This window comes from Thermobia domestica, chromosome 1 (genome assembly GCF_964235325.1).
Source record: "Thermobia domestica chromosome 1, izTheDome1.hap1.1, whole genome shotgun sequence".
In the NCBI taxonomy this organism is placed as follows: domain Eukaryota; kingdom Metazoa; phylum Arthropoda; class Insecta; order Zygentoma; family Lepismatidae; genus Thermobia; species Thermobia domestica.
The window spans coordinates 276127078-276142050 of NC_137454.1; the positions used below are offsets into that span (position 1 = coordinate 276127078).

The following is a 14973-nucleotide window of genomic DNA, read 5'->3' on the forward strand; positions in this document are numbered from 1 at the left end:
GGACTTCATCAGATGGAAAAACACACATAAACTGATCATGTTTTTAGACAGAAAAGAACAGTCTAGCACAACTGATGTTCGGTCGTTCAGAGGAGTTGATTGTGATAGTAAGAGAGGGACTATCGTTGGATAAAGGAAATATTCAATATCTGTAAACGGAGCGGTTTATTTATTTATTTATTTATTTATTTATTTATTTATTTATTTAAATAGAGGAGAGTCAGGTGAGAGGGGAGCCAGATTGAAATGTCGAATAGATTCTCGGTTTTAGAAGGTTCGGAGTGCAGTAGTGTTCAAGATACTTGGTTGAAATTAGAGATAACATTAAAATTTCAGCAAAAGAAATATTGGAGCATGCAGAAATGGGTAGGAAGAAACCATGGTCCAACCAGGAATGTACTAAAGTAGCAGAGAAGAGAAAACAGAAGAAATTGCGTTGACTACAAAATCCGAACGAAATAACTACATAAAATTTCATTGTCATCTGGTAGAAAACTTTTAAAACTTTTAGAACAAAGAAACGCAACTTTTGAAAGTTAAAATTAATTAACTTGAAGATAATAATGAAAACAAAAACATTCGGGACATGTATAAATGCATCAACGAACTTAAGAAAGGCTATCAACTTCGTGCTTATATATTAAAGAAACCTAAAGGAACAGTTCTCACTGATGCAGATAGCATCTTAAATAGATAGAAATATTTCTTTGACGATTTGCTTAACACATAGCCAAAAACTAATGCGCGTGGAGAAAGTGAAATGCATGCAACATAACCGTATATTCCAGAACCTAACCAGACAGAAATAGAAATCACTATTTTAAAAAAATTACACACACATCTCCGGGTGTAGACGAAATTCTGGTTGACTTAATTTTAGCTGGAGGGGAAAAATTGTAGAGCAAGCTCGTTCTCAACACTGGTTCTCATTATCTGGAACAAGGAGGAATTACCACAAGAGTGAAGAGAATCAATCATTGTTCCATTTCAGAAGAAAAGCAACAAAACTGATTTAATAATTATCGAGGCATTTCTCTTCTGTCAACATCCAATAAATCCTCTTAAACATTGTATTAGCAAGATTGACTCCAAACGCAGATGAAATTATTGGAGATTATCAGAGCAGATGTAGGTAAAATCGATCGACTATCGATCAGATATTTACCATTCGACTAATACTTGAAAAGAAATGAGAGAATACAACACCCTGGCTCATCAATTATTGACTTTAAACTCTGATAGGAGGGAAACATTGTACAACATGCTTACAGAATTTTCAATACCGAAAAAGGTAGATTAATTAAGATATGTTTAAATGAATCCCAAAGTAAGGTTCGAGTAGAGAAATTCTTGTTCACGAGCTTTCACGTTGAGAATGGCCTAAAACAAGGAGATGCGTTGTCGTCATTATTATTTAACTTTGTTCTGGAGAACACGATAAGGAAAATCAAAGACAGCAATCAGGTCCTAGAGCTGAATTGTATTTGCCAGGTTATGGCGTATCCTGATGATGTAAATTTAATAGGTAATGAAAGAATAATAGAAAGGAATGCAGAAATCTTAATTAACGCTTGCAAGGATATAGGCTTAAAAGTAAATGCAGAGAAAACTAAATAAATGGAAGTTTGTCGGGATCGTAATACTGCATTTTATGGATGCGTTAAAATACCAAATAATATTTTCTTTCGACAAAGTGGATACTTTCAAACATATAGGATCATTATTAAGAGACTAAAGCCATAATCACTAAAAAATTGATGTCAACTGAAAGGAAGGATTTCGTACTATTATTCAGTTAAAAATCTTTTCTTGTCGCTAATTCTGTTGACTAGTTTGTAGCTCAAAATATAAAACGATAATCATGCCTGTTGTGCTGTATGGTTGCGAAACATGGCCACTGACTGAGGGAAAATCGCAAACTGAAAGTATTTGAAAACAAGATTCTTAAACCAATATTCGAACCCCAAAAGGAACGGGAATGAGGAAAGGCGGAAACTTCATAAGGAGGAACTGCATAATTTTATACCGTTTACCAAACATTGTCAGGGTCATCAAGTCTAGGAGACTCAAATGGTCAGGTTATGTAGCCAGAATGGAAGAAATTTGAAACGCTTTCGAAGTTGTAACTGGAAATCCAAATAGGAAAGTGACCGTTAGGAAGACCGAGGCGCAGAAGGAAGAACAATATTAAAATGGTTCTCGCAGAGATTGAAATATAAAGTAGAAACTGGGTTGAGTTTCCTAAGGACAGAAATCAATGGACAACTTTTGTAAACGCGACAATGAGCCTCCTGCATCCATAGGCATGCTATATTAAGTTCTTGATACATTTAGCTTCTTTTTATTTGACAGAAATGTTATTAAGGAACTAAAAAGTTTTTCTCTTGTAGAGAGGATTTCGATTCGAGGTTAGCTATTTACGTTAATACTAAAACAAATTTGGTGGTGATTTTGATATAAAATGGCACCCATAATTTCTTTCAAAGTCTCTCTCTCTCTCTCTCTCTCTCTCTCTCTCTCTCTCTCTCTCTCTCTCTCTCTCTCTCTCCCGTTCTATATATATATTCCCGTTTGTATGGGCGCCCTTTCAGTAGACTTGTCCACCGCCCTCATTAGTATCCCAGCACGGCCCTGCCTCTCTAGCGTGTACCTGCTTGAGTGGGCATTGAAAAAGGTCTTAAATCACTTACCTGCAGTTCATTCGCTAACTGTAGCCTCTCCGAATGCCGAGCAAATTTTATTTGCTGCTTCAATACGTTTTGAGCCAAACTTTACGTAGCCATAGTTCACACTGATTATCTTTACTCTCACGACTAGATGCAACGTGTTCTCTATGATAGCTGGAAATGCTACTGAATAGACTTTCAGGAACCAGCACACTCACCTACCAACTACGTCATCTACGATTCTTCGAGGGGAAAAAGCAGCGGCGCTTTGGTAAACGGCACGTAGTTTTTGGTCACCTGGAAGAAAGTTTGAGTTAATAATATGTTAGCAATATTTCCTCTTCCTCAGAAAACGGTTCTTATTTTCTCTGTTGTTTATAGTTTTAGTGCAACTGTCTTATTAGGCTGTATTTTTGGATGTTCATAATTGAATATTTCCATTCGAAGACAGAGGATTATATTCCTTTTTAAAAATAGATCTTAAATTTATAATTTCGATATGCATGATTACAGTTTTCTATAAACTTTTTTGTTATGGCAAGTTACGAATCGTATATTTGTAATGTAATCTATTCTAAAGTGAAATTATATTCTTAATACTAAAATAAGAAACAAATTAACGTATAATACGACGTAATTTAAGTTCTCGTTTTTTCGTTTTCCAGCATGGAATGAAACAGGATACTTGGGACCATATCCGCTAACAGAGGACGAGTCAAGTATGATACTCCCAATGGTTTTACAGTATCTAACACCCAGTTTTGTATCATTTTTTGGTCTTGGAGCTGTATCAGCTGCCGTCATGTCCTCAGCAGACTCCAGCGTTCTTTCTGCTAGTTCGATGTTCGCACGTAATGTCTACAAATTAATTTTCAGGCAAAGGGTGAGCATTAAACATTCTACATACTAAACTCTGTGTACATATAAAATTCCTTAAAGTACTTGTATAATTCAGATAAGAATCTTCTTATATATATATAAAACAAGTTTTATCGTTCTTATTATAGATGCGGAAGTTTTGAAATTAAGAATAATTTTTAAAGTGGGAAGTTGAAGTAATTATTCTCAGAAAAATATCTTGCCATAAAACATCCAGTTCCTCTTATGTTGACTTTCCTACAGTTTTATTCCTCTGTTGTATTTATAAGTCTAAGATACGTCACTTTACCGAGTTCCTCTAGACACTAACGCGGCGACAGATTTTTAGTGTGTGAGTCAATCGTCAGTTTTTAAAAATTGAATTTCTTCCTTATAAAATTTATAAGGAAAAATAAATTAAGATACAAATATCTCTGATTACAATTGTGCTGGCCGAAGTGTATATTCAAGTGAAAAATGTAGACAGAAGGAAAGCAGGTAACAAGATGTTCAATACTGAAAAGTTGAAAAACAAGGAAGTAAGAAATCTTTTCGTTAAGAAATTCCAAGAAAAATACTCCAACGAAGATCGGATTCTGAACAGAAGATTGTATGGATGAACAAATCAAGAAGTTGAGAAAGAACAGTATGTGTTCAGGAGAGATAGAGGTACAAGCGATGCAAGTAGATTAAGGATGATCGGTTTAAGGGAAAGACGTGAATGTGGTATTTATAGATCTATAGAGGCATTTGGACCGTGTGAATTGGCAGTTGTTGTAGGATTTTCTAAAGAAGGTTCTGTTGGAATCTAAAGAGTGAAGACTAATAAGAAACATATATAAACCAACAAGTAAGTGTTAGAATAGGGGAAGAAATGACAGACAAGAGTGGAATTGGAAGGGAAGTTCAACAGGGATTCTGTCTCTCGTCTACATTATTTAATATCTACCTAGAAGAAGTAGTGTAAAGGAGCCCACAAAATGAAGAAGACATTTCAATAAGACGTAGAATGATTATGTGTATACGATTCGCAGATGATTTGGCGCTGGTAGCAAAATCCGAAGTAAAAATCAACAAGTTGTTAGAAAACTTGAGGAAGGGTTGTGAAGAATGTGGGATGAAAATAAATGTTAGCCAAAAGACAAAGCCATGGTGTTTGGAAAGAAGGGGTTAGTGTCAAATATAGAAGGGGAGAAAATAGAACAAATGGTTTTCTATATCTGGCTAGTAGGGGAGAAGAAACATTAGAACAGGGGTACATTCGAACTTCCACCTTATTTCTGCTGTCACGAACAATAAATAAATGTCATGGCGTTGTGAATACCGCGCTGGTAGTGTCTCATTTGTTTCGAAACATGTTGGTTGCATGGTTGTCACAGTAAATATTATAATAGAAAATCCAAGAGGAAAAGTGTGATATTCGTGAAGAAAATTGTAGGGATTTGGTGAAAACATCGTATACAGTTATTATTTGATACATTTATTGAAGGTAACAGACAATTACCTTCAATATAAAAATGTTATTACTGGATCAAAATTAATTGTTCAAACTGCCTCATGCACTCAAAAATGTACCCTAGCTTTCTTTCAACTCTAAACCGGATTCATTGGAACAGTCTTATTATAAAGATTTCTTCTTGCTTTATTTGTAAATTTCACAGTAAACATGGTGCTTCTCATTATTTTAGCTCAGCCGTCACCCCAGCCAACCTCTAAAATGCCGAACATAAACGTCGTGGAAATAAATAACATTCCCCTGTATATGTTGAAGTAGGTCATATAGAATGTTTCACTCCGTCCTTTATTTAGTCAAGGTTTTAAAACCGTCAATACCCCGAAAAGCAATGTCATTTAACCACTTGCCTTACTAGCCCGAGTAAACTCGGATTTCAAAAACATTGACAATATTATTTTCTCGTGTTAACTCGGAAAGTTTTGGAAATAATATGTGATTTTTGTACTGGTCCGTGTAGCCACGGACTGATTAGTTTTACGTTGTATTTCGTAAATGGAGTTCGTACACAGAGATTTGAATGTTAAGGTTATTTTTAACGTCGAAATACTTTGTGTCTAAAACGGTAGATGGCGCCACCATCACCAATGTTAACGTATACAACTAATAAAATTAAAACAATCAAAAATAAATAAAATAATTCAAAAATTAAGCAAAAACGGATGTAATCTGGTTAATGGACGTTACAAAATCTAAGAAATGGTACGTGCCGATTCCATATATTGTTGTTAATTTCACTGTTAGAGGCCACCATTGTTAAGTAAACAACAAATTTATCTGCCGTAATTTCAACCAGAAACTTACCAAACTTTGCACACCTATTTAAGATTGAAATATCTAAAGAATGGTACGTGTCGATTTCACATATTGTTGAAGGACACCATCGTTAAATAAACAATTGAGTTTATTTGCTTTTCCTTGTACCTTAAATTGACCAAACTTCGCACATACATCGGATTACCACTCAGACATCTACAGAATGGTACTTCCCGATTTCACATATTATTGTAAGTTTCATCGTTTAAGGCCAACATTGATAAATAAACAATTGTTTGATTTCTCCATTGTTAAATAAACCATCAACTTTATCTGCCATACTTTAAACCAGAAACTGACCAAACTTTGCGCATTCATTTACGACTGAGTTATCTATAGAATGGTAAGTGTCGACTTCACGTACTGCTGTCAGTTTCAATGTTAGAGGAAACCATTTTTAAATAAACAATCAACTTTATCGGCCATACGTTCTACAAGATACTGCCCAAGTTTTGCTCACCCATTTAATGTTGAAATATCTAGAGAATGCTATGTGCCGAATTCATATATTTTTGTTAGTTTCATAATTTAATGCCACAATTGTTAATTACACAATATTTGGATTTCTCCATCATTAAATAAAGAATCAAATTTATCTGCCATACTTTCTAACACAAACTAGCCAAACTTGGCACGCTCATTTACGATTGAGATATCTATGGAATGATATGGGCCGATTTCACATATTGTTGTTAGTTTCATTTGTAGATTCCACCATTGTTAAGTAAACAAACAACTTTATCTGCAATACTTTGTACCAGAAACTGACCAAACTTTGCACACCCATTTAAGATTGAAATATCTAGGGAAAGGTACGTGTTTTATTTCACATATTGTTGTTAGTTTCCTTGTTGAGACCACCACTGTTAAATAAACAATCAACTTTATCTTCCACAGTTTCTACCACAAACTGACCAAAATTGGCACACCCATCGGGTTATGAAAATTGAAATAAATTGAAATTTTTGAGTTTTACATCTCACGGTTATGCCGGTTAGGCTAAAGGAGACAGTGATGATGAGAGATGAATGAAATGGTGGAATGAAGAAAGTGGGAGGAAACGGGACAACCCCGAAAAAACTCACGCACACGGTGTTTGTCCTCCACAAAGTTCAACTGGCGGGAGCAGGGTTTGAACCTGAGACTCCAAGCACCAGAAGTGAACCTGTACCACTGAGCCACAGCGGTCCCAAAAACCGGATTACCACTGAGATATCTAGGGAATGGTATGGATCGATTTCACATATTGTTAGTTTCATTGTTGAAGACCATCAATTTTAAGTAAACAAACAACCTTATCTGCCATACGTTCTACCAGAAACTGACCAAATTTGGACACTTTTTTGGTTTAAATATCTATGGAATGTTACCTTTCGATGTCACGTATTGTTGTTAGTTAAACAATCAACATTTTTCAACCATAAACTAACCAAACTATTCACAACCATTTACGATCAAGGTATATACGGAATGATATATGTCAATTTCAGATATTGTTGTTAGTTTTGTTCTTAAACGGAAACATTGTTAAAGAAACTTACAACTTTATCTGCCATACTTTCTAGCACAAACTGGCCAAACTTTGCACACAAATTTAAGATTGAAATATCTATGGATTGTCGATTTCACATATTGATGTTCTTTCAATGCTGAAGGCGATCGTTTTTAAATAAACAATCAGGTTTTTCTGGCATAATTTCTAACACAAACTGCCCAAACACCACAGAGATATTTATGGAATTTTATCGGTTGGTTTCACATATTGTTCTTAGTTTCATTGTTGGAAGCAACCATTATCAAATAAACAATCTAAGTTATCTACTATACTTTCTACCACAAAGTATCCGAACATGGCACACTCGTTTATGATTGAGATATCTATGGAATATTACGTCTCGATATCACATCTTGTTGTTGTTTCGTTGTTAGAGGCTACCATTGTTAAATAAACAATCGTTGGATTTCTAAATTGTTAAATAAATATTCAACTTTATCTTACACATATTTTACCTCGAAGTAAAGAAACTCGGCACACTCACTTACGATTGAGGTATCTACAGAATGGTACGTGTCGATTTCATTTCTTGATGTTAGTTTCATTGGTAGGGTCACCATTTTAAATAAACAATCAACTTAAACTGCCATACTTTCTAGCAGAAACTGACCAAACTTTGCACACCCATTTAAGGTTTAAATATCTATGAAATTTTACGTTTCGATGTCACATACTCTTGTTAGTTTAATTGTTGATGACCTCGGTTGTTAAATACACAATCGTTGGATTTCTCCATTGTTAAATAAACAATCAACTTTTTTCTGCCATACTTTCTACCATAAACTAGCCACGCTTGAACACACTCATATACGATCAAGGTATATGGGGAATGGTACTTGTCGATTTCAGATATTGTTGTTAGTTTTATTGTTGGAGAAAAACATTTTTAGAGAAACTTCCATCTTCATCTGCCGTACTTTCTGGCACAAACTAACCATACTTTGCACACCAAATTAAAATTGAAATATCTATGGATTGGTACGTGTCGATTTCACATATTGTTGTTCTTTCAATGTTGTAGGCCATCATTTTTAAATATACAATCAAGTTTATCTGGCATAATTTCTAACACAAACTGACAAAACAACACAGAGATATCTATAGAATGGTATGGGTTGATTTTACATATTGTTCTTAGTTTCAATATTGGAGGTCACCATTGTCAAATAAACAATCAAATTTATCTCCTATACTTTCTAGAAAACTAACGAAACTTGGCACACTCATTTACGATCGAGATATTTATTGAATAGTACGTCTCGATTTGACATATTGTTGTTCTCTCTTTGTTGGAGGCCACCATTGTTAAATAAAAAATCGTTGCACTTCTAAATTCTTAAATAAATAATCAAATTTATCTTTCATATATTTTACCTCAAACTAATCAGACTCAGCACACTCACTTATGATTGAGGTACCTGCGGAATGGTACGCTTCGATTTCGTTTGCTGTTGTTAGTTTCATTGTTAGAGGCCACCATTTTAGATCAACTTTATCTGCCAATTTTTTCTACCAGAAACCGACCAAACTTTGCACACCCATTTAAGGTTTAAATATCTATGGAACGTTATGTGCCGATGTCGATTGATTGTTGTTAGTTTCATTCATGAAGACCACAATTTGTTAAATACACAATCGTTGATATTTCATTCTTAAATAAACAACCATTTTTTCCTGCCATACATTGTAATATATAATAACCAAACTAGGCACACACATTTACGATTAATGCATATACGGAATGATACTTGTCGATTTCACATATTGTTGTTAGTTTTATTGTTAGAGGAATACATTGTTAAATAAACAATCAACTTTATCTGCCATACTTTATACCGGAAACTGACCAAACTTTGCACACGCATTTAAGATTGAAATATCTTGGGAAAGTTATGTGTTTGATATCTCATATTGTTATTAGTTTGACTGTTGAAGACCACCATTGTTAAATAAACAATCGTTGGATTTCTCCATTGTTAAATGAACACTCAATTTATCTGACATAGTTTCTACCACAAACTAAGAAACTTCTCACGCCTATTTAAAATTGAAATATTTAGACTGGTGTGTGTTGATTTCTCATATTGTTCTTAGTTTGATTGTTGAATATGACCAATTTTAAATAAACAATCGTTGGATTAGTCCAATGTTAAATAAACAACCAACTTTAGCTGCAATACTTACTACCACAAAGTAACCAAAATTTGCACATTAATTTACAATTGATATACCTTTGGAATGGTATGTGTCGATTTCAAATATTGTTGTTAGTTTCATTGTTAAAGGCCACAATTTTTAAATAAACAATCAAGTTTATCTGACACACTTTCTACCACAAATGAACCAAACTTTCCACACCAATTAACGATTGAGATATCTATAGAATGCCATGTGTCGATTTCACATATTGTTGTTAGTTTCATTGTTGAAGACCAGCATTTTAAATACACAATTGTTTGGTTTCTCCATTGCTAAATAAACAATCAAATTTATCTGCCACATTCACTATCCCAAAACTAACCATTCTTTCCATATTCATTTAAATTGAGATATCTATGGAATGCAACGTTTATATTTCACTTGTTATTGTTAGTTTCATTGCTAGATTCCACCATTTTTAAATAAACAATTAATATTATCTGCCATAGTTTGTACCAGAAACTGACCAAACTTTGTACACTGATTTAAGATTGTAATATCTAGGTAAAGGTAGGAGTTCTTCTTCCCATATTGTTGTTAGTTTCGTTGTTGAAGACCACCATTGTTAGATAAACAAACAAATTTATCTGCCTCACTTTCTATCCCAAACTCACCAAATTTTGCACACCCATTTAAGATTGAAATATATGTGGAACGGTACGTTTCGATTTCACATATTGTTGTTAGTTCTATTGTTAGAGGAAACTATTATTAAATAAACAATCAACTTTATCAACCATACGTTTTACAGAAACTGGCCAAACTTTGCACACCAATTTAAGATTGAAATATCTATGGAGTGGTATGTTCGATTTCACATATTGTTGTTCTTTTAACATTGAAGGCCATTATTTTTAAAGAAACAATCAAGTTTATCTGGCATGATTTCTATCACAAACTCACCAAACAGCACAGAGATATCTATGGAATGGTATGGATTGATTTCACATATTGTTCTTAGTTTCATTGCTGAACGCCAGCATTGTTAAATAAACAACCAAGCCATACTTTATCTGCCATACTTTCTACCCCAAATGAACCAAACTTGCACACCCATTAAGATTGAGATATCTGTGGAATGCTATGTGTGATTTTCACATATTGTTCTTAGTTTCATTTTTGGAGGCCACCATTTTTAAAGAAACAGTCGTTGGATTTTTAATTCTTAAACAAATAATCAACTTTATCTTATATATACTCTACCTCAAACTAACCAAACTCGACCCACTCACGATTGAGATATGTACGGAATGGTGCGTGTCGAATTCATTTCTTGTTGTTTGCTTCATTGTTAGGGGCCACCATTTTAAATAAACAATCAACTTGTACTGCATTTTTTTCTCCAAGAAACTTACCAAACTTTCCACACCCATTTGAGGTTTAAATATCTATGAAATGTTACGTTTCGATGTCACATATTGTTGTTAGTTTAATTGTTGATTATCACGATTGTTAAATACACAATCGTTGGATTCCTTTATTGTTAAATAAACAATCAACATTTTTTTCTGCCATAAACTAACCAAACTAGGCACACTCATTTCCGATCAAGGTATATGCGGAATGGTAGTTGTCGATTTCAGATATTGTTGTTAGTTTTATTGTTGGAGAAAAACATTTTTAGAGAAACTTCCATCTTCATCTGCCGTACTTTCTGGCACAAACTGACCATACTTTGCACATCAATTTAAGATTGAAACATCAATGGAATGGTACGTGTTAATTTTACATACTGTTGTTGTTATTTCAATGTTGAAGGCAATCATTTTTAAATAAACAATCAAGTTTATCTGGCATATTTTCTATCACAAACTGACCAAACATCACAGAGTTATCTATGGAACGGTATGGGCCGATTTCACATATTGTTCTTAGTTTCAGTTATGGAGGCCACCATTGTCAAATAAACAATCAAAGTTATCTCCTATACTTTATACCACAAAGTAACCAAACATGGCACACTCGTTTATGATTGAGATATCTATGGAATATTACGTCTCGATATCACATATTGTTATTCTTTCATTGTTAGAACAATGTTCTGTCTGTTCATTGTTGTTCTTTCATTGTTCTTTCATTGTTAAATAAACAATCAACTTATACTGCAATGTTTTCTTTTAGAAACTGACCAAACTTTCCACACCCATCTAAGGTTTAAATATCTATGAAATGTTACGTTTCGATGTCACGTATGGTTGTTTGTTTAATTGTTGATGACCACGATTGTTAAATACACAATCGTTGGATTTCTTTATTGTTAAATAAAGAATAAACTTTTCTCTGCCATACTTTCTATCATAAACTCACCAAGGTTGGCCCACTCATTTACGATGAAGGCATATACGGAATGGTACTTGTCGGTGTCACATATTGTTGTTAGTTTCATTGTTAAAGGAAAACATTGTTCAATAAACAATCAACTTTATCTGCCATACTTTCTAGCAGAAACTGGCCAAACTTTGTACACCAAATTAAAATTGAAATATCTATGGTATGGTATGGTCGATTTCATATAATGTTGTTCTTTCAATGTTGAAGGCCATCATTTTAAATAAACAATCAAATATATCTTCTATACTTTCTACCACAAAGTAACCAAACTTGGCACATTCATTTACGATCGAGATATCTATGGAATAGTATGTCTCGATTTCACATATTGTTGTTCTTTCATTGTTGGAGACAGCTATTGTCAAATAAACAATCGTTGCATTTCTAAATTCTTAAAAAATATTTAACTTTATTATACATATATTCTACCTCAGGCTAATCAGACTCGGTACACTCACTTACGACTGAAGTATCTACGGAACGGTAGGCGTCGATTTCATTTGTTGTTGTCACTCTCATTGTTGGAGTCCACCAGTTGAAATCAACTTTATCTGCCATACTTTCTACCAGAAACAGACAAAACTTTGCACACCCATTTAAGGTTTAAAAATCTATGGAATGTTACGTGTCGATGTCACATATCGTTGTTTGTTTCATTGATGAAGACCACGATTGTTAAATACACAATCGGTGGTTATTGCATTGTCAAATAAACGAACAACTATATCTACCACATTTTATTCCACAAACTGATCAAAATTTGCACGCCCATTTAGATTGAAATATCTGTGGAAAGGTACATGTCGACTTCACATATTGTTCTTAGTTTTATTGCTAGAGGTAACTATTATTAAATAAACAATCAACTTTATCAAAAAATACGTTTTAGAGAAACTGGCCAAATTTTGCACACCAAATTAAGATTGTAATATCTATGGAGCAGTGCGTGTCGATTTCCCATATTGTTGTTCTTTCTATGTTGAAGGCCGTCATTTTTAAACAAGCAATCAAGTTTATCTGGCCAAATTTCTATCACAAACTGACTAAATACAACAGAGATATCTATGGAATGCTATGATTTGGTTTCACATATTGGTGTTCCTTCATTGCTGGAGGCCACTATTGTAAAATAAACAATCGTTGGATTTCTAAGTTGCAAAATAAATAATCAACCTTATCTTACGTATATTTTCCGTCAAGCTAATCAGACTCAGTACACTCACTTACGATTAAGATATCTACGGAATAGTATGTCTGTTTCATTTGTTGTTGTTAGTTCCATTGTTGGAGGCCACCATTTTAAATCAACAATCAACTTTATCTACCACACTTTCTACCAGAAACTGACCAAACTTTGCACACGCATTTATGATTGAAATATCTTGGGAAAGATATGTGTTTGATTTCTCATATTGTTGTTAGTTTGATTGTCGAAACCACCATTGTTAAATAAACATTCCTTGGATTTCTCCATTGTTAAATGAACACTCAACTTTATTTGATATACTTTCTACCACAAACTAATCAAACTTTGCACGCCTATTTAAGATTGAAATATTTAGAGAATGCTATGTCTTGATTTCTCATATTTTTCTTAGTTTGATTGTTGAGTAAGACCATTTTTAAATAAACAATGGTTGGAATAGTCCATTGTCAAATAAATAACCAACTTTATCTGCAATACTTACTACTACAAAGTAACCAAACTTTGCACAGTGATTTACGATTGATATATCTTTGGACCGGTAAATGTCGATTTCAAATATTGTTGTTAGTTTTATTCTTAAGGACCACCATTATTAAATGATCCATCAAGTTTATCTGCCATAGTTTCTACCACAAAATAACCAAATTTGGCATACTCATTTACGAGTGAGATATCTATGGAATGGTATGGGTCAGTTTCACATATTATTGTTGGTTTCATTGTTGAAGGCCAACAATTTTAAATAAATAATCAAGTTCACTTGCCACACTTTCTACCAGAAAATAACTAAACCTTGCACACTCATTTACGATTGAGATATCTATGGATTGGTATGAGTCGATTTCACATGTTGTTGTTCTTTCAATGTTGAAGGCCATCATTTGTAAATAAACAATCAAGTTTATCTGGCATAATTTCTATCACAAACTGACCAAATACCACAGAGATATCTATGGAATGGTATGGGTGGATTTCACATATTGTTCTTAGTTTCATTGTTGGATGCCACCATTATCAAATAAACAATCAAATTTATCTTCTCTACTTTCTAGTTACGAAGTTACCAAACTAGCCACACTAATTTACGATCGAGATATCTATGGAATACTTCGTCCCGATTTCACATATTGTTGTTCTTTAATTGTTGGAGGCCACCGTTGTTAAATAAACAATCGTTGAATTTCTAAATTGTTAAATAAGTAATCACTTTTATCTTACATATACTCTACCTCAAACTAACCAGACCCAGCACAATCACTTACGATTGAGGTATCTACGGAATGGTATGTGTCAATTTCACTTGTTGTTGTTAGATTCTACCATTGTTAAATCAACAATCAATTTTATCTTCCATACTTTCTACCAGAAACTGACCAAACTTTGCATACTCATTTAAGATTGTAATCTCGAGGGAGACGTATGAGTTATATTTTACATATCGTTGATAGTTTCCTTGTTGAAGCCCACCATTATCAAATAAACAAACAATTTTATCTGCCACACTTTCTTCCACAAAATGACAAAAGTTTTTACACCCATTTAAGATGAAAATATCTGTTGAAAGGTACGTGTCGATTGCACATATTGTTGTTAGTTTTATTGTTATAGGAAACCATTATTAAATAAACAGTCAACTGTAACAGCCATGCACTTTACCATAAACTGGCCAAACTTTGCACACCCACTTAGGATTGAAATATCTATGGAATGGTAGGTGTCGTGTTGAATGCCACCATTGTTAAATAAACAATCAATGGATTTCTCAATTGTTAATTAAATGACCAACTTTATCTGGCGTACTTCCTACCACAAACTAATGAAACGTTGC

General features: G+C 33.6%; 1 protein-coding gene across 2 annotated transcripts in view; it reads left to right on the forward strand.

The window, feature by feature from the left end:
- The window catches only part of ChT (choline transporter), a 449444-nt gene that overhangs the window by 340532 nt on the left and 93939 nt on the right, over positions 1 to 14973 (forward strand). For both annotated transcript variants that reach the window (XM_081726511.1, XM_081726513.1), the window contains one exon: positions 3332 to 3549. In XM_081726511.1, the coding sequence (XP_081582637.1) occupies positions 3332 to 3549 (218 nt within the window). The remainder of the gene's footprint in view (positions 1 to 3331; positions 3550 to 14973) is intronic.